Source organism: Podarcis vaucheri (assembly GCF_965113315.1).
Source record: "Podarcis vaucheri genome assembly, chromosome: 13".
NCBI lineage: Eukaryota > Metazoa > Chordata > Lepidosauria > Squamata > Lacertidae > Podarcis > Podarcis vaucheri.
Genome location: NC_138751.1, coordinates 27,987,737 through 28,012,099, shown reverse-complemented (window position 1 = coordinate 28,012,099; position 24,363 = coordinate 27,987,737). Strand labels below are relative to the sequence as shown.

Below are 24,363 nucleotides of genomic sequence, written 5' to 3'. Positions count from 1 at the left end.
CTAAGTCTGGGCATGCTGTTTTAATTTTTTGGGGGGAAGGATTTGAATAAGGTGCTGCGCTTGAAGCAGCTCAACGACAGGCAGACATTCAACAGGTGTTGTGTGCCTTTCCTGCCCTCCCCCTTTCCCTCCTGCCCCCAATCAGAGAATTGTAGACTTGGAAGGAACCCCAGGGATCATCTAGTCCAACCCCCGGCAATGGAGGAATCTCAGCTAAAGCATCCATGACAGATGGCCGTCCAACCTCTGCTTAAAAGCCTACAAGGAAGGAGAGTCTACTACCACCCCCAGAGGGAGACTGTTCCACTGTTGAACAGCATACTGTCAGAAAGTTTTTCTGTATATTTAGTCGAAATCTCCTTCCTTGTAACTTGAAGTCGTTGGTTCGAGTCCTACCCTCCAGAGCAGGAGCAAACGAGCTTATTCCCTCTTCCATGTGACAGCCCTTGAGGTATTTAAAGATATCTCCTCTTTTCCAGGCTATACATACCCATTCAACCGTTCATCATAAGGCTTGGATTGCATATTGGTTTCTCATATTAATGAATTATGAGAGTGTTGCAGGAATTTATGTATAGGTTGGGGGAGGGTTGCCCCTCCAGCAGATATAATGCACATGCAGCCCACTACCAAAATCAGCATAATCACTTTTGTGATTTGTCCTCACAAAACACTTTCTTCATATCTATTCAAGGGGCCTTTGCTGCAGGATACCAAATGTAACAATTCACTGATAAATGTATCTATGTACTGGCTCACTGGGAAAACTTCAGAAATTCATGTAGGCATGTGAGCTCAGCTACTCAGCAGCCCCTCTGCCTGAGTGATAATCCCTGGCATCCTGATACCTGAGTGCCAGACAGGTAGCCATTCCAGAAATAACAAACCCAGATGAAGACAAAAGGGTGTGATTAACTTGGCTGGGAAACAGGGAAATGTAAATATCTTTTTTTGTTACACTTGATGGGTGTTTGGTGGAGGACGATGGGGTAGGGTCCAGGATGCTCAGATTACTGCCACCAGACTTCCCCTTTCATGAGGTAACTGTGATATATGAGTGATGTAGTTTGGGGGGTGTAACATGGGGATTAACAGCTGATAAAAGTTTGGGGACTCTTTTGTTGGGGCTTCCATCTTGTTCCACCTTGTGGCAGGTGGGAGTTCTATCGCAACAGTCTTCAATAAAGACCAAGCCTACTGGCTGCTGTTTTGCTCTGGTATTCCTGTTGTTTTTTTTTGTCCAAGGGAGCCCTCAGATTTCTCCGTTAACAAGAGCTGTGTTGAATATATGTCAGGGAGGCAGGAACCCTACCAGGGCATAAAAACAAAGCAACACACCGAAAATGGCACAGGGGTTGCTTTTCCAGATTGTGAGAGGGCTCCTGTACCCATCCATGCCCAGAGGAGGGAAAATTCTACCAGATGCAACTTTTCTCATATGAAGGTCTGGAAACAATCCTTTTTCAATGCAAGTTGTTGTTGTTGAAACCTGTGTATGTGGTTGTATATGTATGCACAGGGCCAGTCCCACTATTAGGCAAGCAAGGCAGCTGCCTCATGTGTGCCACATTGCCTGCCCCATGCCCACTAAGTGAATGTTACTGCCTGCCAGTGCAATAGGTGGCACTGCCGGTGCAGAAGCAAAATTCAACTGTAGGCCCATTTGGCTTCCATAGGTGGAATTGTGTGTGCTCCGTTCTGTTCTCCACAGGCAGCAAAATGTCTTGGGCCTTTCCCATCTGTCTATGTATATTTCACACACCCAGATGGGTGAGCCAGTTTGATGCAGTGGTTAGACAAGGACCCCAGGAGACCAGATTTAAAATCTTCGCTCGGTCATAAAGCCTTGGGCCAACTCTCAACAGTCTCTCAGCCAAACCTACCTCACAGCATTGTTGTGTATGTTGTGGGGAAGTGTGAGTGGGTGTTGAGGGGAGCCACCTTGAACTCTCTGGAGGAAAGGTGGGGTACAAACAAAGTAAATAAGCACAGCATCCGTGTACGCACCATACATTTAAAGCACACCACCCTCAAGGAATCACAGAACTGTAAGGTTGGAAGGGACAGCACATCATCTAGTCCAACCCCCTGCAATGCAGGAATTTTTTTGCCCAACGTGGGATTTGAACCCACAACCCGGAGATCAAGTCTCAAGCTCTACAGACTGAGCTATCCTGGAAGCTGTAGGTTGGTTTTTTTTAAGGTGATGGGAATTGTAGCTTCTGTAGAGGGGGTAAACCATGGTTTTCATTACCGTATTTTTTTCTAGGGGCAGGATGTGTTTTAAATGGGCTTGAAATGTATGACTTGTATGCAGCCACACACACACAACAGATAGCTCTGTTGGAGGGTATGAGAACAGAATTGCATCACAAACCATTCATCTGTCAGAGGAATGCAAATATATTTGCAAGGATTCCATTTTTAAAAGACGAGCTTTTTTAAAAAGAGAACATCTCTTTCATTTCTTCTAATTTAGATTGGTTAGTCCATGGGTAGGCAAACTAAGGCCCGGGAGCCAGATCCAGCCCAATCACCTTCTAAATCTGGCCCACGGACGGTCTGGGAATCAGCGTTTTTACATGAGTAGTATGTGTCCTTTTATTTAAAATGCGGCCTGCCTGGTGTTTTAACATGAGTAGACTGTGTGCTTTTATTTAAAATGCCTCTGAGTTATTTGTGGGGCATAGGAATTCGTTCTCCCCCCCCCCCAAAAAAAAATTGAGTCCAGTCCCCTACAAGGTCTGAGGGACAGTGGACCGGCCCCCTCCTGAAAATGTTTGCTGGCCCCTGAAAATAGTCTCTTCCCCACCCCAAGTGGTGGAGCTTCAGATTCTACCTGTGTGACCCACCCAAAACTCTCCCCGCCTGGGGATAGGTTTTTCCAGGATCAACATTACCCTTGCTGCTTAAGCAAACCTGGACCTCCAGCTGCTTTTCGTACTCTGACTGTGAACACCACGGAGTGTTTAATGGAGAGAGAAGGGGCAACTAACTTGCAGTCCAATGCTATACATGCCCACTGAGCAGTAGGCCCAAGTTCAATAAGACTTCTTCTTAGCGGAGTATAGAATTGCAGCCTTAGGAAAGTAGTTTATTTAAGGAAGTTACTTACTAATTATAAGTGGGTAAAATATCTGAGCTTAAAATAACTGTTCTTATTCAGTTTGTGCATTTCTAAATGCTAACAAGTCATAGGCCCTAAACAACACACAGGCATTTATTATATGGCAATAGAGTGAAAGAAACTGCTGGTCGTTATGATGAAATCACAGGTTTTCCATCTCCTGGGAGCCTTCTTCCTGGTGAGGAAGATTGGCTTCTCCCACGTCCACAGTCCTGGATTCAAATTGTCAGCCCACATTATTCTCCAACCTGCCGCTGCTTATAAACTGCAACTATTTCCCCTGCAACTTGTATCATGCAAATTGCAGTTCTGAAACCACCTCTGGTATTGCGTTCTGCTAACTACCTAAAGCCAAGGGAAGGCTCCTTCCATTCGCTGGCTAGCACCTAGCCTTAGCTTTGCTGATGGCTTTCTTAATGGTCATCCCCCTTCCCTTTGCCCTCTTATAATGGCCCATCCCTTCAGTTTATTGAACACCGAAAAACTGGTTTGGCCTGTATTTTGATGCTGCTAAATTCTGCCTTCTGGCACCCAGGAATTACAATGAAAGGAAATCTCACTGTCACACATAAACCTGCCATCTCCATTAGCAGAAGCAGGAAGTGGCTGTTAACTTTTGAAACAAAGGAGCTAATGAGAAGTACCAATCTTTTGAGTGGCGTGAATTACAAGATATTCCCTGTGGAAAGATGGAGTATGAAGAATAACTATACAAAGCCCTAGCCCCTTTTCCTTTGCCCTCCTTTTATCTTGAACATGTTTATTACAGTCAGTGGGCTTGTCCACATTTCCTATAAAGCCTGGGTCTGAGTGGTTTTCTGCTTGCCCCATGCTTTCTAGGCATGAGTCCAAGTGCTTTTGTCCTCGCCCCACTATGTTCTCCTGGAAAACCCATGGTTTAGCGCTAAATCGGAACCAATGGCAATATGCAGAAAACCCAACTGCTGCTTGTTCCAATTCAGAGCTAAACTGTGGGTTTTCCCTGGGGGCAGAGGAAGTGTGGCTGTACCCTGTGTTAAGTAAACCAAGACCTTCAGCAGCTGATGGGTTAAAAATAACCACACAAAACACCCCTGCAAAATTCTCTGAACTTTTAATATGCCTTGAATGAAGCCATGGAGATTACAGGGTGAGATGTTAGTGAGAGATTTGTGCGTGAAGAAATATAAACGACTGTTGATAATAAGGGAAAGCTACAGATGGAAAGGAAGAGCACCTAAAAACGGCTAAAATTCCTGTTAATTGAAGTGTTTTGACTATCTAACAACATCCAGACAATTAGAAATGAAACAAAAACGGGTGTTCTCCTTAGTGCTGTCGCTCTGCTTGCCCCAATCCAGGGACAGAGGCACCAACATGCTGACCCCCAAAGAATGAAGGGAGATGATCTGGGCTTTCCAGATCTAGGCCAGAGATCGTGTGCAAACTGAAGAGGAGCTCTGCTAGATCCACCCAAAGTCCCATCATAGTCCAGCATCCTGATCTCAGTGCCCAGCCAGATACCTATGAGAAACCGAGTGCAACAGCCTTGAGATTTTCTGCAAGTGGTGTTCAGAGGCATAATACCTCCAACAGCGTCCCTTTAAAAGCTAAGGAGTGTTGTATCAAACCAAAGACCGATCTAGTCAGGAGTCCTCTTTCAAGCAGCGCTGGCCAGATGCTTCAGGAAAGGCCACATGCAGGGCTCAAAGGCAAGAGCATCTCCCCGCTGTCATCTCCCAAAGGCTGGGACTCATGAAGCACGCATGCTGCTTTGGAACATGGATGTTCAAGGCATCCCCTGATAGGCTGTTCCTCCATGTATTTGTCCAATCCCCCTTGAGAGCCCGTGGCAACTGGCGTCATGCAACAATGAATTCTGTACGTTAAATGTGAAAGTTATTATTTAAGTCCTGTGTTTCTTCTGCTTTGCATCTTCTACCAATCAGTTTCACCGGATGACCTCAGGCCCTAATGCTGCCAAAAGAGAAATAAAAACCTATCTGCCCACTTTATTTACACCATGCATAATCTTGTAAATATCCACCGGGTCCGCTCTCTTAGTCTCCTGTAGCATCTTTCCTGTTCTGAAATCTCCCCCATATGAGAGCAGCAACTTGCAAGTGATCTCAGAGCCCTCAAACTTCCTATTTCCTTCAGGACGTCCTTGGTGAATCACTGAGATCCCCTGGGGTTACTGGGCAAATTTCCTTCTCTCTTCCCTCCTCCTTCAATACTTCATACTCCAAATAGCCTACTTTCCTGGCTCACCACCAAATTGTGATCCAGAGTTTCCTCGCTGTTCCTGCTGAACCTCCCACATGGAAGTGATACAGTGGTACCTCGGGTTAAGTACTTAATTCGTTCCGGAGGTCCATTCTTAACCTGAAACTGTTCTTAACCTGAAGCACCACTTTAGCTAATGGGGCCTCCCACTGCTGCTACGCCGCCGCTGCACGATTTCTGTTCTCACCCTGAAGCAAAGTTCTTAACCCGAAGTACTATTTCTGGGTTAGCGGAGTCTGTAACCTGAAGCGTATGTAACCTGAGGTACCACTGTACTTCCTTTTCTATCTATCTCTGTTCCTTCCAAATTGATGCTGCTCCTGTGGCTGCTCCCCCAACCTTTGACCCTAGATGTTGCTGAACTGCATCTCCCATCAGCCCTAGCAACAATGACCAATAGCCAGGGATGATGGGAATTGTAGTACGGAGGGCTGAACGTTCCCTGCACCTACTTTATATAGTATGCCAAGGAGGAACAGCACATCCCACACAGCTGTGAGGCTCCGTGGAGACAAGGTTCAGTTGCAGCCAGCCTTTGACAGCCATCTTTCTTTCCTGACAGAGCTACATGTGCGATTCCATTCTGTGTATCTGCTGAGGGCCCCCTCTGTCACTGTTCTCTCCCACTTTCTGCTGGAGTAAAAACAGCATTGCAGTTGCTGCATTGGCTGCAGAAGTTGAAAGAAACTCTGGCAAAGGGACCAAAGGAGTGATGGGATGGGAGGTGATGGTTCCGGCAGTGGTGCAGTCCGGTCATTTTAGCCTTTGGGCTTAATGGTCTCTTGGGAACTCCTCTCTTTAGATAGTATAAGGGTAACCAGATGTTCTTCAGATGTTTCTGGACTCCAACTCCCATCAGCCTCAGCCAGTACAGTCAATGGCCAGGGATGATGGGAGTTGCTGTCCAACATCTGGAGGCCACCACATGGGCTGCCCCTGGTGTATAACTTCACTGAGTCAAAACTGTGGGAGGAACATCAGAAGTGCCATGCTGGGTCAGACCAAAGGCCTTAATCCCCCACTGTGTTTTCACATAGGAAGCCCATAAGCAAGAAATGAGCACAACAGCACTCTCCTCACTTGAGATGCCCAACAGCTGGTATGCAGAGGCAGACTGCAATCCTGGAGGTAGCACACAGCCATCATGGTCAAGAAACCACTGATTGCCCTCTCCTCCATTAATTTGTTTAATCCCCTTTTAAACCACCAAGCTGGCAGCCACCTATACATCTTCTAGCAAGCCAGCTCTTCTGCCCCATCTACTGAGTAAGGCTGAGGACTTCTACCCCCAAATCCTGCCACTAGCTTTAGGACTTTTAAAAGGACAGAGCAGGGCTCTGAACACAATGTATATTTAAAGCACCTGACTTATCCCCCCAAAATTGTGGGAACTGTAGTTTAAGGGGTGCTGGGAATTGTAGTTCTGTGAGGGCTAAAGTACAGTTTCCAGGATTCTTTGGCGGAAGCCCTGTGCTTCAAACGTATTATGTGTACACAGCCTGGATCTCTACGTTGCAACCAGGCAGCCTTGCTGTGCTGGGATATTTTGTTCTTATTCTCATTTCTGTCTTTTTAAAACACACAAACACACACAGGAAATGTGTGCTCTGGTTCTAGCTCTGGACCACAGGGAAGACACACCTTTCATCAGCATCCCATTTGTGACTGATTATGCTCTATGCCGCTCCTCAGCCAAAGCCCCCCAAGAAAGCTCACAATTGTACAACATATAAAACCACCACCAATCACTGTATATAACCCATTGAAAACAACAAGCTAGAAAGGAGCAACTAAGCAAAAGAAAACGTTTACAAAAATGGCAGAGCATTGCTGTGGAGAAGAGAAGTCTACCCAACTCCCTTAACCTCCTCCTTTCCTTTTAAATTGTTACTGGAACATTTTCACACTTGAGGACCGCTCGGGGGGGGGGGGGGGACCGATCTAAGTTGGCATTGGCGATGTCACGGGAAATATCCGGTTAGTGTCTGTGACAGTTTCCACAAATTGCATTTCAGACAGCCCTCCAAACTGCTAGCTTGGGAAAGAAAGCCACGTTCCCCGTACGTAACACTGTGTTGTGGTTTGAAAGAAATATCACCCAAAGCGGAAGTGCTTTTTGGAAGGAACATGTTGGGATCTCATGAATGGCCCTAAGTCAACTGTGGTGGGAGGGTGGCACCCCTGAAGTACCTTTCGCATTAACAGTGCCCCCCAGCCCCCCACAAGTCTCCAACGAAGCTCATAAAATGCGGGGTGCCAGCCAACTCTCCCCTCCTTCTATCTGTCTGCAGCCACAGTCTCTTCACTGAGCAAAGCGTCGGGCAAGAAAAGCTGGTAGTTTGCGACCCAAAGCTTGGTTCCCTCTTCAAGGCGGGCACTTGTAAGGTCTCACAAGGACCATGTGGGTTTTCTGGTGTGTGCTGAGGCCAGACCTTTGCCGGAAACTCTTCCCACATTCCGTGCAGTGGTAGGGCTTCTCCCCTGTGTGGATTCTCTGGTGGATGGTGAGGTGGGAGCTGACGCTGAAGGTCTTCCCGCACTCGTCGCATTTGTAAGGCCTCTCCCCGGTGTGGATCCGCTGGTGAAGGATGAGGGTGGAGCTCTGGCTGAACCTTTTCCCGCACGCTTGGCATTCGTACGGCTTTTCCCCCGTGTGGACCCTCTGGTGCTTGGTCAGGTGAGAGCTCACTGAGAAGCACTTCCCGCAATCCACGCATTTGTAAGGCTTCTCTCCGGTGTGGATGCGGCGGTGGAGAACGAGGGTGGAGCTCTGGCTGAACCTCTTCCCGCATTCATTGCACTCGTAAGGCTTCTCACCCGTGTGGATCCTCCGGTGGATGGTGAGGTGGGAGCTCACGCCGAAGCTTTTCCCGCAATCGGAGCATGGGTAGAACTTATCGGCAGGATGGGGGGCTCTCTGGGGCTGGGCGACGCTGTGCCGAGTTTGGGCAAGGCTCTCCCCACACTGGACACACAGGCTTGGGCCAGGCCCCATATAGACCCGGGGCGGGAGACTGGGGTTGCCTTTTGGCAATGGAGGAGGAAGAGGCGGCTTGGCCCATCCTTTCCCCGGATCTTCGCTTTGCTGCCCAGCCTGGTTCTGGCCTGGGTAAAGGGAGCCTTCAGGGCGTCCTGGAACCTGCTTCTGTGTCGGCACAGCCTCTGCACCTCCAGGCTGGGGATTTGGGTTCATGGTTCCTCCATCTATCAAAGGAAAGAGAGTGAAGCAAGCATGGGAATATTTCCACCCCCTTTTTGCTTTGTTTCAACGTTTTATATCTGAATGGTTACCTTACCTTGTTGGTTTGATCATTTGCTGTTTTAAGTGGTGTTACCAACCTGAGATATTTTGATGGATGGATGGGGGGCAAGGGGCGGGTCAGGAGTCAAAATAACTAAATAAAACCCATTTGCTGGTGCCGCGGCTTAAAAGCATCGTTCCATACAATAGGTGAACTAGACCAACCCAGACCCAAGAGGTAGTGCTTCTAATTAGCACTAATTAGCTTCTAATTCCTGACATTCCATAGCTAACCAGCAGAATTCTATGGGAATTCCACCAGAGTTATTGGGTTTGGCCTCCACAACTATCAAACGCTCCAAATATTTCTGTGATGTAGGACTGCTGACTATACAGGGACAGGAAATTTTCTCATAACTTTCTATCTTCTCTCCATCTACCACAAGATGGAGTAATTCTAATCTTCTGAGGCTTTTCTGTGAGCTTACTAAAGAAGTGTCCTGACATATTTTCATTGGAGAGAGTTTTGCTGGCTTAGCAACACGCAGCCTTCTAGATTTCAAAGAAACTCTCCTGGCCTGATCAAGAGTTCCCTGTAATTCAAAAGGCTGCATATTCTTAAACCAGCAGAAGTCAATGTCAATGGTGCCATACGTTTTGGGACCTCTGGGATCTCAGGTTTGCAATAGCCATCTTTACTACTTAAAGCTGATTTTATATGAATTTTTTTTAAATATAAAAAAGAAGTAAAAAAAGAAAGAAATAAAAAGAAAAGTCCTTACCTAGTGAGAGTAGAGTCCCATAATTGTCCTGCACAATGTCCCTGTAGACAGGTCTCTGGCATGGGTCCAGAAGGGCCCACTGAATCTCAGCAAAATACATCAGTCACTTCTGCAGAAGGCTGTGGCCTCTGAAAAAATAAGTTTCCCCTGCTCAGAATCCATCACCAACCCTGCGGCTTTGGGCCTGTAACGTGGCCTTTGCTGGACAGCATTAGCCCCCCTGATCTCAAAGCTACAGGATTCCTGCGGCCCTCCTCTCTCTCCCCCCTGCAATATCAATCCTGCTGCGCCTCCCGTCTCCCTGGCAAGGCTGGTGCACTTTTAACAACTTTGGGCGACGTGCAGAAATTCAACAGGTGAAGAAGACTTTCCTGGGCCGATTTCTGCACGGCGGGCACAGTTCTTAAGAGGCACACGAGTCCTGCCAGGAAGGCGACGGCGGCGGGTGGAGGAGGAGGACGACGAGGAGCCAAGCTTTCCTACTTCCTCTTCCAACCCAGCCCAAGGTCTACGTCATTCTCACGTCTTGAAAGCTCTCTTCTTGTTTATATACACGTAGGGGAGATCCGGGTGTGTGCCCCCCCACCTTGTTTGCGGGGGGGGGCGGTTCGTTCGGAGAGCAGAGGCGCTGATGGAACAGCGGTGCGTTGGCTCCCCGCTGTTTGTGATAGGCTCCCCCTCCCCTCCCCGCCCCCCCTTTTTTAATGAGGAAGTTGCCTGGCTACGTTGCTGGACTTTTGGCTGGCTGCCCAAGCCCCAGTCGGCGGGAGTTACCTGGAAGTCTCTGGCTCCAGGATCGGGTCCCTGAGAAGCTGCAGAGTTCGCGATCTCTCCTTTAAATGATAATATTGAAAAGGGTGGGAGGGGAGGAGAGAGAAAAGAAAGAAGTGGGGGGCGGGGGAGAGAAACGCAACCGAGGCTGATAAAGGTCTCTCTCTCCCTCGAGGATGCGGCTGGAGAACGAGGAGATTTCTGAAAACTGGAGGCTCCCGCAGCCCCGTCGGGGTGGCGCCGGGTCTGGGGTTGCTGCTGCCGCTGCTACGCAAGCAGGAGGGGGAGGAGAAGCAGCAACAACAAGGCTCTCCGGCGCTGACCTGGGAAGTTCAGCCCCCAAAATCGTCAGCGGGAGCAGCAGCGAGAGAGAAAATGAGAACAGTCGCCTCTTTCTCTGCCTCTCCTTTTTTTGACAATGGCCAGAGCCCTCTAGCGGCATCGCTTGTTTTGCAACGCGGAGCAGCCGCCCCAAACAAGAGGCCGGCGCGGAGCCCCCCTTGCCAAGCGCCGCGGCGGGGGGCCTAGGACCGAAGCGGACGCGCAGCGCGGACCGGGGCGCTGGGCGAAGCCGAGGCGGCTTTCCAAGGGCTGAGCGGGATGCAGTGGGAAGGGAGGGCCGATTCCAGCGGGACCTTCCAGGTTGACGGAGGGGACATGTCACTGAGTACCAAATACCTGTGCCTGGACAACGACGGGCGAGCTTCCTGGCCCTCCGGATGCGCGTGCCTCTGGGGAGCAGGATGCTGCACTAGTTAGACGGGCCTCTGGTCTAACTGGCAGTGCATACATTTAATAAATAACATAAGTAATAAATAATCCAGCCTAAAACATCATTAGGCCAGAGGGGCATTGTGCACCCAAGACTGGCATGACATCAGAAGAAGAGAATCCCACTAGCATCTTCTTAAGGGCAGTACCCCCCTGACAATAATAAAAATAAGGCATTCCATATTTAACTTCACTCCTATATATCCCTGCCCTGCAGCTGCGCTACTCAGGCAGGCACCCTGCAGGTGCATTTAATACTTTTTTTTAAAAAAATATATATTAAATTTATATACCACCCTTTATCCGAAGATCACAGAGCGATTCGGTTTTTTATTTTAAAAAAAATGAGAACACAAAATATAGCAACAAACCAGAACCTCTGTCTAGTTTAAAAGACAAGGTGTTTTTAATTAGCCAAAGGCCTGGGGAAAGGGGGATGTTTTTGCCTAGTGCCTAAAGATATGAAATGGAAGGTGCCAGGCAAGCCTCATGTTGCCACCCTCCAGACCTTTTGTGGAGGAGGCCCACAAAGAAGGGCCTCAGAGGATGATCTCAGGGTCCGGGTAGGTTCATATGGAGAGAGGCAGTCCTTGGGGTATTGTGATCCTGGGCTGTTTAAGGCTTTATACGTAGGTCAAAACCAACACTTTGAATCTGGCCTGGAAATTGATTGGCAGTCAGTGCAGTTGGGCCAGGATTGGCGTCATATGCTCAAAGCATCTTGTCCCAGAGAGCAACCTGGCCTCTAAATTCTGCACTAGCTCAAGTTTCTGAACCATCTTCAGAGGTAGCCCTGTGTGTAAGGCACTGCAGTAATCTTAACACTGAGGTCCAGGACATCCACTGCCACACCTGCAGGTGTAAAGGAGCAGAACATATTGAAGGCTCCACGGAGCCCAAGAGCAAACGCCAAGCATCACCATCTGGAAATGATCATCCAAGTAGGACCTGAACCACTGAAAAGAAGAAGAAGAAGAAGAGTTTGGATTTGATATCCCGCCTTTCACTCCCCTTGAGGAGTCTCAAAGCGGCCAACATTCTCCTTGCCCTTCCTCCCCCACAACAAACACTCTGAAAAGCAGTGCCTCTCATCCCTAACTTGGACATCTGCTCCACAAGGATATGATGCTTGATATCAGAAACTGTTGAGAGGTTGGGAAGAATTAAAAGGGACACATTTCCCCTGTCTCTCTGCCAAGAGAGGTCATCAATACAGGGTGACCAAGACAGTTTCTGTGTCCAAATCAAGCCTAAACTCTGATTCAAATGGATCTAGAAAATCAGTTTCTTCAAAGAGTGGGTAGATCTGGTCTAGCACTTAATTTCAAAGTGTTGGTTTTGTCCTAGAAATGTGGCTCAGGGCCCATGTTTGCAGAACGCTCTCACCAAGGAACTTTGCCTGGCACCCTCATTATATATTTTCACGTGCCATGCCAAAACCTTCCTTTTTAATCAGGCCTCTGGCTTTTAACTAGGTGGGATGTTTTAATGGATACCCCCCTCACTTTAATGTATGCATGTATGTATTGTTTTTTGTAAGTCATTTTGAGCTTTGAACTGCCATGGCAACTAATAAATGTATTTTGTTAAGTTATGCGTTTTCATTTTGTATTTTTATGCTGTAAACTGCCCTGTGGCCTATGAATGAAAGATGGTATATAAATTTAATAATAATAATAATAATAATAATAATAATAATAATAATAATAGACATAATAACAATAGACTAGGCTTTCAGTGATGCAGCTCCAGCCTTTGGGATGTTACCAGCTGAAATTAGACAAGTGTCTACTACCCTAGTATCTTGATGTTTAGGCAGCTTTTTGTTAAGTGAAATTAACTATGCAATTAAAATTATAAAATTAACTATACACTTGTAGACCTGGTTTGATTGCTCTTAGTTTCTAGATTCTGTATTTTGTCTCATTCTACATCATTTCTGTAGCTTTGGTTGCAAAATGGTTTACACTGACAGCAGACAGACACCAGCGCTGTGTTCTTTCTGGCATCTGCTTAAAACATTTTTGTTTAGGCAAGTCTATCCAGACATGTAGATGTTGATGTGTTTTAATGGGTTTTTCTTTCTTTCTTTTTGCTGACCACTAGTTTTAATGCTTTCTAATCACTTACTTGTTTAAAACTGTTCTTATTGATAATTTTAATATTTCTTGTAAGCCGCCTAGAGATTTTGTTACAATCAAGCCATATATAAAATTTGCTGAATCAATCAATCCGCAAGTAAACACAACAAATTGTTGCCCTTTCCTGACACCCCTGAGGGTCAATGACACACTGTGTTTAATGTGGGTCTAGAGTAGAGTCCGAAGACACAGGGGGGCACCACCTTGATGAAACTAAGCAGGTCTGTGCCTGATCAGTTGGGAAGAGTAGACTACATGAGAACCACATATACACAGCCTTGGGTTCCATGGTAGAAGGCAGACAGGATTTCTTTATTTCTCTTTACTATTACATTTATAGTCCACTCTTCCTCCAAGGAGCTCCAACCGGTGTACACCATTCTCCCTCTTCCTATTTTATCCTGACAACAACACTGCAAGGTAGGTAAGGCTAAGGTTAGGCCCAAGGTTGCCCAGTGAGCTTCATGGCCAAGTGGGGATTAAACTCTGGTCTCCTGAGGTTCTAGACCAGACCTGTGGCCACTACGAAACCCTGACTCTTGTGTGGGAACAATGCCAAGCACAAGTTGTTCTGTATACTCCAAAGCTAAGCACTTAGGAACACTGAAGGCAAAACGGCTGGGACTCATCTTCTGCAAACCACCCAAAGATCTACCGGCACGTCCCAACCTACCTTCTGCCTACCCCCTGCTCTAGCATAGGAGTGTATTTTTGCACGTCGACACAGCAATAGACAGCTCACTGCGTTTTGCACCCACTCAAATGTCCAGGTAAGTCTCCTAGCCGTGTCAGGTTATTATACCCGAAAATACTGTCCTAGCTACTTAGGACGTCAACAAGGCATCTTGGAATCAGGAAAAGTGTTTATTTCATACAGTGAAGAGACAGACACTGTTAGTACGACAGGGAAATAGATTAAGATACCATGGGCAATACCAGGGGAAGTGGGAAGTTGGTGGTGGGCATTTCATAGGGGCGGGAAACCCAGGCTTAAGTTTGGCTACGATACTGATGCGATGGCATTTACAATTGTTTTGTTAAGGCATACCCATTGGCAGTAATAAAAATCATAGAAAGTACAGACCAAATAACCCAAAACATCCCTGCCCACAAACAATTCTAAAGCAAAGGAAACCTAAACCCCCCACCCCCAGTCCTCAAAAAGACTAAAACCGCAGAGCTCACAAACACTGAACTGAGCCAGAGTAAAACAAATACCCCAGAACTGGCTCCATAGGCGGCACCAGAGTGGGAAGATGGGGAGAAAGCTATGCCCCCTCCCGCAAACTAATAGCTTGCTCTTTGCTGGAGCCTCCTGTGAAATGGAAAAGGCTTTCTGTTATTCACTAGTAAGGAGAAAAAAAACACCACATACACTTTTGCCAGACAACACCTAAACAATATAACTAAATCATAAACTAGGAATTAAAAGAAGGCCACAATTCTAATGCATGCTTACTTGAAAGTTAACTCTATCAAAACTAATAGGATTGCAATCGCGTGAGGGGGGCATGGGACATTTACTCCAGGGAAAAACAGGACGGAAGCATGAAAGTGAAATACGCCATTGTTCCTCTTTCACAAATCTTAACATGTGGAACCGTGTTCCCACCACCCAAAATGCACTTTGCCCCTTCTGTCACCCCACAGAAGTGGTGCTGATGCTCATAAACGTGTTCAGAAGACTCAGCTGCTCTCAGGAACACCCTTATGAATGCAAGAACCTAAGAAGAGCCTTCTGGATCAGGCCAATGGCCCATCTAGTCTTGCACTGTTGTCACAGTGGCCAACAAGATGCCTGTGGGAAACCTGTAGGCAGGATTCAAGCATGAGAGCACTCTCCCCGGCTTTGGTGTCTGGCAACTGGTTTTCAGAATTATTGCTGCCTCCAACTGTGGAGACAAAGCACAGCCATCATGGCTAGTAGTCAATGATTGCCCCCTCCTCCTGAATGAATTTGTCTAGTCCTCTTTTGAAGCAATCTAGGTTGGTGCCCATCACTGCCTCGTGGGGGTGAGTTCCATAGTTTAACGATGCACTGCGTGGAGAAGTACTTTCTTTTATCTCTCCCAAATCTTCCAACATTCAGCTTCACTAGATGTCCACAAGCGGGTGGACATCTGCTCTCTTGTGGGTAGGAGTTTTAACAAATGTGAAGCACACCAATCCAAGCCCAATGACTGAACCGGTCTTCGACAAGCTGGTGCCTTTTAGATGTGTTGGACTATATAGCTCTTGTCAGCTCAAGCCAGCAGAGCCGTAGTTGGAAACATATGGAGGACACCAGGTTGGCAGAGGCTGTGAGCCAAGGAGTTCAAATGTACACTTTTAGTGGCCCCAGATCCTGGCATTTAGACACCGTTCTTGAAGCACCACAGGATCATTTTCAAAACGTCTGGTTGGAAAAGCCTGATGCAAAGAATGAGGCTGGGGGGCGGGCAGCGGAAGGTTCCTGGACCACTGCTATTTTGCACATGGAACTCAATCACATGCTAGCAAGTTCAGGTTGAGCAATTAAGAGTGGATTTAGAGCTCTTGTTCAAGACACTTAAAAAAGGAGAGCCACTTTTTAGCAGTAAGGAAAGTGATGGGAAAATGCACTGGAAGGTGTGCAATAATAACAACTGCTTGATGTTACATCCAAAAAGAAAAAGAATTGAAATAAATAAAGAAGAAACACTTTCCAGGTTGGGAATGGGAGAGAGAATGGTAATCCATAACATCACATCTATGGCAGCAGAGCTGGTCTGGCCACTATGAGCCAATTTCTGCTTTTCTCCAAGTACTGCTACTACAGAAATGACTGATTTCACCAAAGTCCACAATTGTACGGGGGGGGGGGAATTAAAAGTGTACCACCAGCAATGATAGTTCTACAATACTGCTGCACAACTTGAAAAATTATCTATATACAAGCTGTCGGGAGGTTGTTGTTTTTTTTAAGAAACTACCATTAGCAAAGTCATAGGCCAGGCATAACACAACAACATGATGGGTGCAGCGCAGTGAACTTCAGGCTCTGAAGTCGCACTGAAATCAACAGGCCTTTGGCATCCTTCTATCTGGAGTGCAGCCCTCACATGGGAAATGAGACCCTTTCCTGCTCCCCCAGAATCTACCAGTCAAAGTTGTACATGAGTCCACAGCAGACATAGGGTATATGCATGCAAAATGTCTAATGAAAGTGACCAATCAAGTGCAAGATCAAAAATACTTTTTTCTCCAACATAAACCCAGCAGAATCAGCATATTCCTTCCTTCCAAGATCAGGCAGCTGAGGTCTGCAACAAGAAACACAAGCCAGTTCCCTACTACCTGACTCATGAGGAGTCCTCTTTCTTGGATGGCAGGATTAGAATCAGGCCCTGAGCAGATGGCTCTTCTTTAGAGACCTCTTTATGCCCTACAGGTCTTCCACTCTCCAAATAATGGCTGAATTCTGCCTTCAGAATTTTCCATGCATTTGCACTTATGATAGCAAACAGCACCAAAATTATTTCCCCTCTGTACTCTCTTATACAATGGATTGGCAACAAAATGACTTGTTCACTTTAGTGTTTATGCGCTGACTTTACCGCTTAATCAAACTCCTGCTGTTTATGAGGATAGGTGCAAACACCCATAGGTTTGTGGGGTTTTATTGGCAGTGGAGAGTTGACCTCTCTGGCTGACAGCGGTTTAGCAGAATAATCAGTGGGCTGCATCCAGCTTAAATAACTTTACACTTTTAGTTTTGCTGGAATCGGTGGGACTTGATACAGTCTTACTGATTTCAATGAGCCTACAGCATGACCAAGAGTCCTATCGAATGCTATTCCTCTGTGTTCAATGGGACTTTATGCAAGATAAGAATATGGCAGATTGCAGCCCAAGAGTCTGGAGTCAACCAATATTATTCTTTTCTTTAACAGTTTGTTGTGTGGCAGAACCTCCACACTTGGGAATAGAGGCTGGCCCATTACGGTGAACAGGGCACTGCCCTACCCATCTCAAGTCTGCCCTCAGCCAGTCCTCCCTGCCTTCTTTCTTACTATGGTGCCTGGGGGGGGGGGTAACACCGTCTATCAGCAATCCTTAGTCTCTGTGTTGTCCTTGCCCAAGTCAGCAGGGAGAAAGATGGGAACTGGAATTACTTGGCTCTGCCTGTCATTGGCTGTGGCTCCACATTTTATTGATCTTACAGCCCCATGGGCAACAGCTATAACTACACACATCTAGAATGGGTGTGGGTGTGTGTAGGTCCAGATTTTTAAGCCATGGGTCAGAGGTGACATATTATTAGAAAACTGTCTTCCCCCACTCCACACATCTGAAAGCTTATTGATAGTCAGGAGGAGGACGTGTTTAAGCCTAGGTGAGGGAAGCAAGCAGTTTCACTTCCAGGAAAAGCTGCCTTCTGGTTGTGATGTATGAGGGAGCAGACCTGAAAACTCTACTCTGGCCCAAAGTGAACTGACTTAGCTTGTGCTTCTCCCTTGAAGAATTAAGGCTCAAATCAGACTCAGGAGCCTCGGCCCTAGTGGAAGGAAAGCCACACAAACTGACCACCCAAGAGGAAGGGAAAGCTATATCAGTCTCAAGTGTGTTGTTGGCAATTACCAGGGATATCCCCATTCAGAAAGGCAAAAGCCTGACTTTGGGGAGATAAACCCCTAAGGCAATTAAAAGGTTGCAACCATCATTTAGGGCACGGCAGAACATTCCAAGTATTTTTCTAGCAATTGCAGGGTCTTGGGAATCCCAAACGGAAAAAGTCAACCATCACGTCTGTACTATGCAGAATACTGAACAAATATAGGTTCACCATTTCAGTATTTCCACTGTTTGAGCACTCAGAGAGAAACCAATGTCAGGCTTAGTACAGTTTCAAATTCATAGGAAGCAGAATAAAATAAGAGTTGAAATAGAAGTATGAAACAGCTGCAGTTTTGACCCATCAACCTTAGTATTCTTTCCAATGACTCTTGTGGTTTTTGTTGCGCTACATCATGTTGGCCATTGAGATTCTGATGTACAGATGCTGTTTCTCCCATTTTATATTTAGAAAGAGTTCAGAAAAAGCAGAGGGAAAACAAGAGAGTCTGTGCCTGCATCTTGCTGGCAGTTCCCTTTGTTACGACCAACACGGGCTTCAAAGATTTAGACCTGTCATTAGGCAAACTAGTAAAGGTGTTATAAAGTATTTCTGCTCTTAGCCGAACAAATGGAGAGTTGGCAGGTTGCTGTCGCTCCTTGGCTCCTATTTCTTCCCTCCGCTGAGTTTCAATTTATTTCTTTTGTGTGTGTTCATAAACTCAAACCTTTCTCATGAGATGTTTTGCTCCATACTTGCTGTACTTCTGCACTGCTTCATCACCCTGGATTCCAAAGAGGCCACATCAAAAATGACACATGCAGAGGCCAAAGGCCACATAACTCAAGGCTGTCACATGGGGGAAATCCATGTCTTAGGGGGGCCCTGATACAAGACCATGGCTGTGCCCTTGTGCTATGTCTCTGAAGAGCCCGAGTGCCCAGGACCTTCAAAAAACCACACATCAGATTAGTTAAGAGCCACAGACAGCAAACTGGGAGACAAGCAAGACAGTATTTCCTAGGAGCGCAGGCTTAAGCAGAGAAAGTTTTGGGGACTCCAGCTAAGAAGTTTGCTGCCTCCGCATCTCTTTCCATATGTTTCAGAGCAGCAAGATATCCGACTCCCTCAAGAATCACCAAATGTCCCCTTAAATGTCTTCTATAGAGGAAAATCAGCTAACTATATTGTGTGGAAACAGCTGACAGTATCATTTATAACTTCCTCCTCCATTTAAAAAAGCACAAGTAGCTACATTAAAAAACCCAACTAATTTAAGGTTAGTTTTTTACCCTATCTCTCAACTACAACAGAGTTACGCTGTGAAATGTATCAGCAGAACTATAGTCTTGTCCAAGGAGAAGAAAACCGTTCCAGATAGGAGATTCAGCCTTACCAGGAAATGCCAAAGATTGGACCTGGGACACTATGCATACAAGACAGATGCTCTGCCACTGAGCTACAGCCCTTCTGAAGGGCGGCGGAGAAACCAACCCAAACAAACCCCAATGAGAACAGAGCATGCTCGGTGGCCACAGAACACCGAGTATCCGTCAGGTGGGGCAATGGGACAGAAAACTGGGAGGTGGGGAACAGGATGGAGTACTCTGAAAAGAGGCGTGGCTGGCAGGCAAAAGCACTGTAACATTTTGTTGCAGATCCCGCTTGCAAGATAAAAATACTGCAAAACTAGATGCACACACTGCCAAGTGCCATGGAAGAGACATAGACAAGTTCTGAGAATTGGTTCAGAAGCAAACCAATAGCCTTTCCCCCCAGCTGAAGGATACTGAAATGCTCAAAGGTCAGGCCCAGTGTTCCTGGTGTCATTTCCTGGGTACTGTGGGCAGATGAGAGTATGATATAAACTGCTTTTTCTTGGCCACGATGGCCGAAATGAAAAGCTGAGGGAAAGGAGGGTGGAAGAGTTACTCTAACTTCATTCCAAGTGAATCACCAGAATGATGCTTTTTTTCTACTCCACAGATTGGCATAATGTTTACATGCTCCCACATCCGTTGAGATGTTGGAGGTGTGCAAGGGGGAGGTGTGCAAACACCTCAAGTCTAAGCGTTTGTTCAGAGTTTCTTACTTTTGACGCACAGCATATTTCTTGATAGCCAAGTGGAAATTTTAAAAGGGTGGCTTTCATTTGCCATACTGAAGAGAAGGAAAAACACCCACCCCCACATACAGAGGGCGTCGGGAAGATTTGACACTGTCCTTCCCGCTCTGAAAGAAGTAGCAGAACAACCTGCAGTTCCAGCATTTAAAATTATCGTCATTAGGTCTGCAAATGAACTGAGTGTGAAGTCCACATTGCTTCGGTCTTTGTGCAGACCAGGGACCAACCACTGCTGAATTTGTTATCAATTCTCTCTCAAATCACAGCAGCTAAACACTCAGGTTATTTTATAGCGTGGAGAAAAGACATGGGGAAGGGGGGGGGAAGAGCCATTCTGACATAAAGACAAACATATGTCCAATACTGGCCATTTCTCACCCCCCGTTTGGATGGATATAGGACCAACCCAGCTGACTAAACTTTATGGGTTCTCTGGTGCCTTACAAGGTGGGAGGCCGCCCCAAACCCTTTCCCGCAGCTGGCACACTTGAAAGGTTTCTCCCCCGAATGTGTGGCACGGTGGCGCTCCAGGTGGGCGTTGCGGGTGAAGCCCTTCCCGCAGTCGCCACAGGAGAAGGGCTTGTCCCCGCTGTGGATGCCTTGGTGGCGCTGGAGATGTGCGCTGCGGGTGAAGCGCTTGCCGCAGCGTGTGCAGCGGAAAGGCCTCTCCCCGGTGTGCGTGCCCTGGTGTCGGGTGACGTGGGCGCTGCGTGTGAAAGCTTTGCCGCAAACGCCACACTCGTACGGGCGCTCCCCGGTGTGCGTGCTGTGGTGCCGGGTGAGGTGGGAGTTGCGCCCAAAGGCCTTCCCGCAGTAGGTGCACTTGTAGGGCCTCTCCCCCGAATGGGTCTCCTGGTGCCGCGCCAGGTGGGCGCTCTTGGCAAAGCTTTTCCCACAGTAGCTGCAGCTGAATGGCCGGTCCTCTTCCTGCACCTGCTGCCCGAGGCGCTTCCCGCCCAAGGGGCGCTGGAGCCCGGAATGGGTGGCCATGTGTCGGGTCAGGTGCGAATTGCGCCGGAAGCCTTTCCCGCAGTAGGGGCACGTGTGAGATTTCTCCCCCATGCCAGCGGCTGGTGGTGGTGGTGGAGGTAGTGGCGGCGGTCCGGGGAAGGTACCTCCGTAGGAAAAGGAAGCTCCTGCCTCAGCACACCTCACCTCGGCCTGGCCTGGCCAGCAGTGGTTGAACAGACCTCCTGCCAGCCCAGAGCAATAGGCCTGGCCTATCTCGGGGCTTCTCCCGCAGTAAGCCGTTTTGATAGTTAGGCTTTTTTCTTTCTTTATAAGCCTTCTTTCAACCACTTCTCACCTTCTCAGCCTTCTCTTGACTAACAGGTTTTGGACCTTTGCCCACACCACCTGCTCGAGAAACAGAGAAAAAGAAAAGAGGAGAGAGAGAGAAGGAACATATGAGAGTTGTGGCCAAAGCTGAGCAATAGGATGGGAAAGAGAGACAACGTAATGTAGGTCAACAAAGTTTATGAATACTTTTCACCTGCTGCACTCACCACCTTCACCCCCACATACATTTTTTTTAGTGGCTCATGTACTTTTGGGGAAATGTAGTAGATAAAAAGTAGCATTTTACATGTTTTATTACTGCACTATTGATGTGCATTGCGCACACTGTACCTTTAGATCTAGGGCATTTTAGGCTTGTTGTTAATAACACACTTCCAAAGAAATTGGTTTTTTTAAAAAAATGTCAGATTATACTTTTCAGGTAAGATCGGCCCCCAAATCAGCTTACAAGGAGAATCTACCAATGTAGAATCAGAATTCCATCTTAAAACCATGGCCAGCTGAGACACAGTGGCTTTGACACCAGTCCACAGCCACCTTTTCCTTCCCCACTCATTGTTTCGCTTACCATCAGGCCTGGTGAAGAGTCCCGGAAAACTTGCACACTATGTTGTGATGTTTAATAGTGAATGTGTATTTAGCTCCCTGCCCCACGTAACTTACGCTCTACGTTAAATCTTAAATGCTACTCAGAAAAACAAAACAATGGTTCTTGAACCTGTGTGGGTGTGTATGTGCAGGGCTTTTTTTAAACCTGAGCTCACAGGACCTCAGCTCTGGCACCTCTCAGGTGGGCGCCATTGCCATTCTAAGAGAATAAGGGAGAAGCTCGGGCACCTTCTCCCCCCCCCTAGAAAAATAGCACTGTGTATGTGTGTGAATATATGTATGTATGTATGTATGTATGGGGTCCCTTTACCTTTATGTATTTATATACAAAGAGAACAAGCCAAGCATTCCTATAACACCTCAGATACATCATTAGAAAGCCGCACCCACACAGCCTTTTTCTTTCTTTCTTTTTCATTACACGCTAAATCGCACAAATCCGATGGGTCTCAATGGGGCTTCCCCCCTCCCCCCGGTAAGTAGTTACAGGATGACCGCCTTCAATCTGCAGGAAAATAAAATAAAAAAAGAATAACCCACAACGAAAATCCCACCCGAGGTTGGGCCGCGCTTAGTCGCGGAAATGGGGCGAGTGGGAGAAAGACAATTAAAGGCAGAAATCGAGGCGGGAGGAGAGAAGCTCCCTGCTGCAAAAAAAAGGGGGGAATGTGGGGCACGGAACTGGGAGGCGGGAAGCGCCCTCCGGCGCTGGGGGCGCGCGCCGCCCTCCCCGGCTCCGCATCGTGGGCTCCGCCCTCCTCTCCGTCCAAGGCGCTCTCACCGATGCAGCCCCGCGCAGGGATCCCGGAGGTTCGCGCGCCCTTCGGCAGGCGCGTCCGGAGCTCGGGCCCTGGGAGGGAACCAGCCACCCTCGCAGCGTGTGTGGGTGGGTGGGTGGGCAGCGGCGGGTCCGGGCACAGGAAAGGACCCCTCGCTGCATCCTGTCCCCCACCCTTCGCTTCGCGCGGCGGCGGCGGCGGCAGCTCCGGCTCGATGGTTTTAACCCTGCTCCAGCCGACGAGGGAGGGAGTTCGCCCGGCTGGGTTGGGAAACAGCAGCAAGCGCGAAGGGAGCGGAGGCACTAAGGATGCGTCAGCATCATTATTAAGAAAAGGCACGACGGCAAGCTCTCGCCGCTCGTTTCCACAGACCGGAGGAAGATTTATTTCTTTCCGTTAAAAAAAAAAGAAAACCCGTTCCGAATGCAGAGGTCGCATTCAGCACCGGTTTGCAAGATTTGCTGCCGTGCGAGTTTCACAGCAAGGGCCTCCCTTGAAGGGCTGTGGTGTTGGTGGTGCGCGCACACACCGTATATTTAAAGTTCATTGCCCTCCCTCCCCCGCAAATAATCCTGGGAAACGTAGGTCGTTCAGGGTGCTGGAAGTTATAGCTCTGTGCGGGATAAACTGCGGTTCCCGGGACTCGTGCGTGTGCTTTAAATGCAGAGCGTGGTCGCAGCATCCTTATGCTTTATCCTTATCCTTATGCACTTTGAGCGCAGTAAGGTGCATAGTCTTATTAAATCGTTTGATGCGCACAGTTCGGCTTTAGCAACAGTTTTAAATATTGGCTCGGCTCCGATTTGGAAAAGGGGACAGGCGCTTGATAGCTTCCAATTTTATATTATAATACATTACGAAAGCCTAAGCTTATCCTTTTGGTAGCCTCCTTTGTGCCTCTTCTGCCTCCAGGCAAAACACTGCTCCTTTCCTTGATCCACCCTGCAGACTGCTCCCCCACCAAGAGATTTATGCTTGTCCTTCTCCTCCAATACTCCCTTTGTTCTAGTTTATGGCAGGGTTGATAAGACTGTGAGAAGGGAGGACGAGTCCACTGACCAATGCACTTCAGGAGTGATCTAAAACTGCTTTGAAGCTTCACTCCTAGAGCTCAGGGAGTGAGCAGCAGGGCCCCAGAGATATTATCTGTAACATTGATTTAGTGCCCTTTCAGCTTCAGCAACAAACCAGACTGGAGTAAGGGCATGGTTGGCTGCGTTTCTGGAATTTCTGAGTTATAAGTATTTATGGCCTATAAATTAAAATTTCTCCTCTGTCAGAAACCCACACAGATGGAATTTGTCCTGTCCCTCAAATTGTCCTATATGTCCAGTTTTCCATTTCTCATATGACCTATGCAACTCCCTCCTCCTTCAGCTAGGAGCCAGGCCATTGTCTGCTTATGTTTGGTTTTTTTATCTGTTATTTCTAGTCATTTTGTGTACGATTACTTTTCAGATAACTCTGTATCTCATGGTCTGAAGGTACATGATGCAGTTTGAAACGTAAATATGGGAGAAGGGCAGACAACAGTGAGGTGCTTTTGAAGACTCACGGTGAGGCGCCTAACTAGCTCTCACATTCCCTCCTAGTTCTCCTCACAAATAAACATATATTACTAATAGGAAGTGTACACAAAACCTTTAGTGGTTGCAATATACTTTCATAGCATATTTTCAATATATTTTCATAGCACTCAAATGAGAAAACTACTGCACCAGCATTTTATGAAGATTCAGCCCTCCTCCCCACCTTTGGAGACTATGTATTCCCTTGTCTCCTATGCTGGAGCATATACCAGTGCATATTTAAAAGAAAATAGCCAAACGACACACATTCCCAATCTAGCAATAAAATTCTCTCACTTGCTCTCTTATTGA

The 24,363-nt window shown here is 47.3% G+C and overlaps 2 protein-coding genes across 5 annotated transcripts; both read right to left on the bottom strand.

Moving 5' to 3' along the window:
• Positions 1 to 4,203: 4,203 nt before the first annotated feature.
• LOC309517265 (uncharacterized protein) lies at positions 4,204 to 10,659 on the bottom strand. Of its 2 annotated transcripts, none has more exons than XM_082196407.1 (3): positions 10,190 to 10,659; positions 9,416 to 9,543; positions 4,204 to 8,596 (listed from the first exon to the last, which is right to left on the bottom strand). In XM_082196407.1, exons 2-3 carry the CDS (start codon positions 9,513 to 9,515, stop codon positions 7,758 to 7,760), a joined length of 939 nt encoding a protein of 312 aa, XP_082052533.1. In that variant the 5' UTR covers positions 9,516 to 9,543; positions 10,190 to 10,659; the 3' UTR covers positions 4,204 to 7,757. The 2 variants fall into 2 exon arrangements, with proteins under 2 accessions (XP_082052533.1, XP_082052534.1); XM_082196408.1 differs by lacking the exon at positions 10,190 to 10,659 and adding an exon at positions 9,939 to 10,074.
• Positions 10,660 to 13,943: 3,284 nt separating this feature from the next.
• On the bottom strand, positions 13,944 to 22,719 carry LOC309516734 (uncharacterized protein). 3 transcript variants are annotated; one of them, XM_082195549.1, is made up of 2 exons: positions 22,657 to 22,719; positions 13,944 to 21,152 (listed from the first exon to the last, which is right to left on the bottom strand). In XM_082195549.1, exon 2 carries the CDS (start codon positions 20,856 to 20,858, stop codon positions 20,211 to 20,213), a length of 648 nt encoding a protein of 215 aa, XP_082051675.1. In that variant the 5' UTR covers positions 20,859 to 21,152; positions 22,657 to 22,719; the 3' UTR covers positions 13,944 to 20,210. The 3 variants fall into 3 exon arrangements, with proteins under 3 accessions (XP_082051675.1, XP_082051674.1, XP_082051676.1); XM_082195548.1 differs by lacking the exon at positions 22,657 to 22,719 and adding an exon at positions 22,486 to 22,647; XM_082195550.1 differs by lacking the exon at positions 22,657 to 22,719 and adding an exon at positions 22,259 to 22,363.
• Positions 22,720 to 24,363: the final 1,644 nt, after the last annotated feature.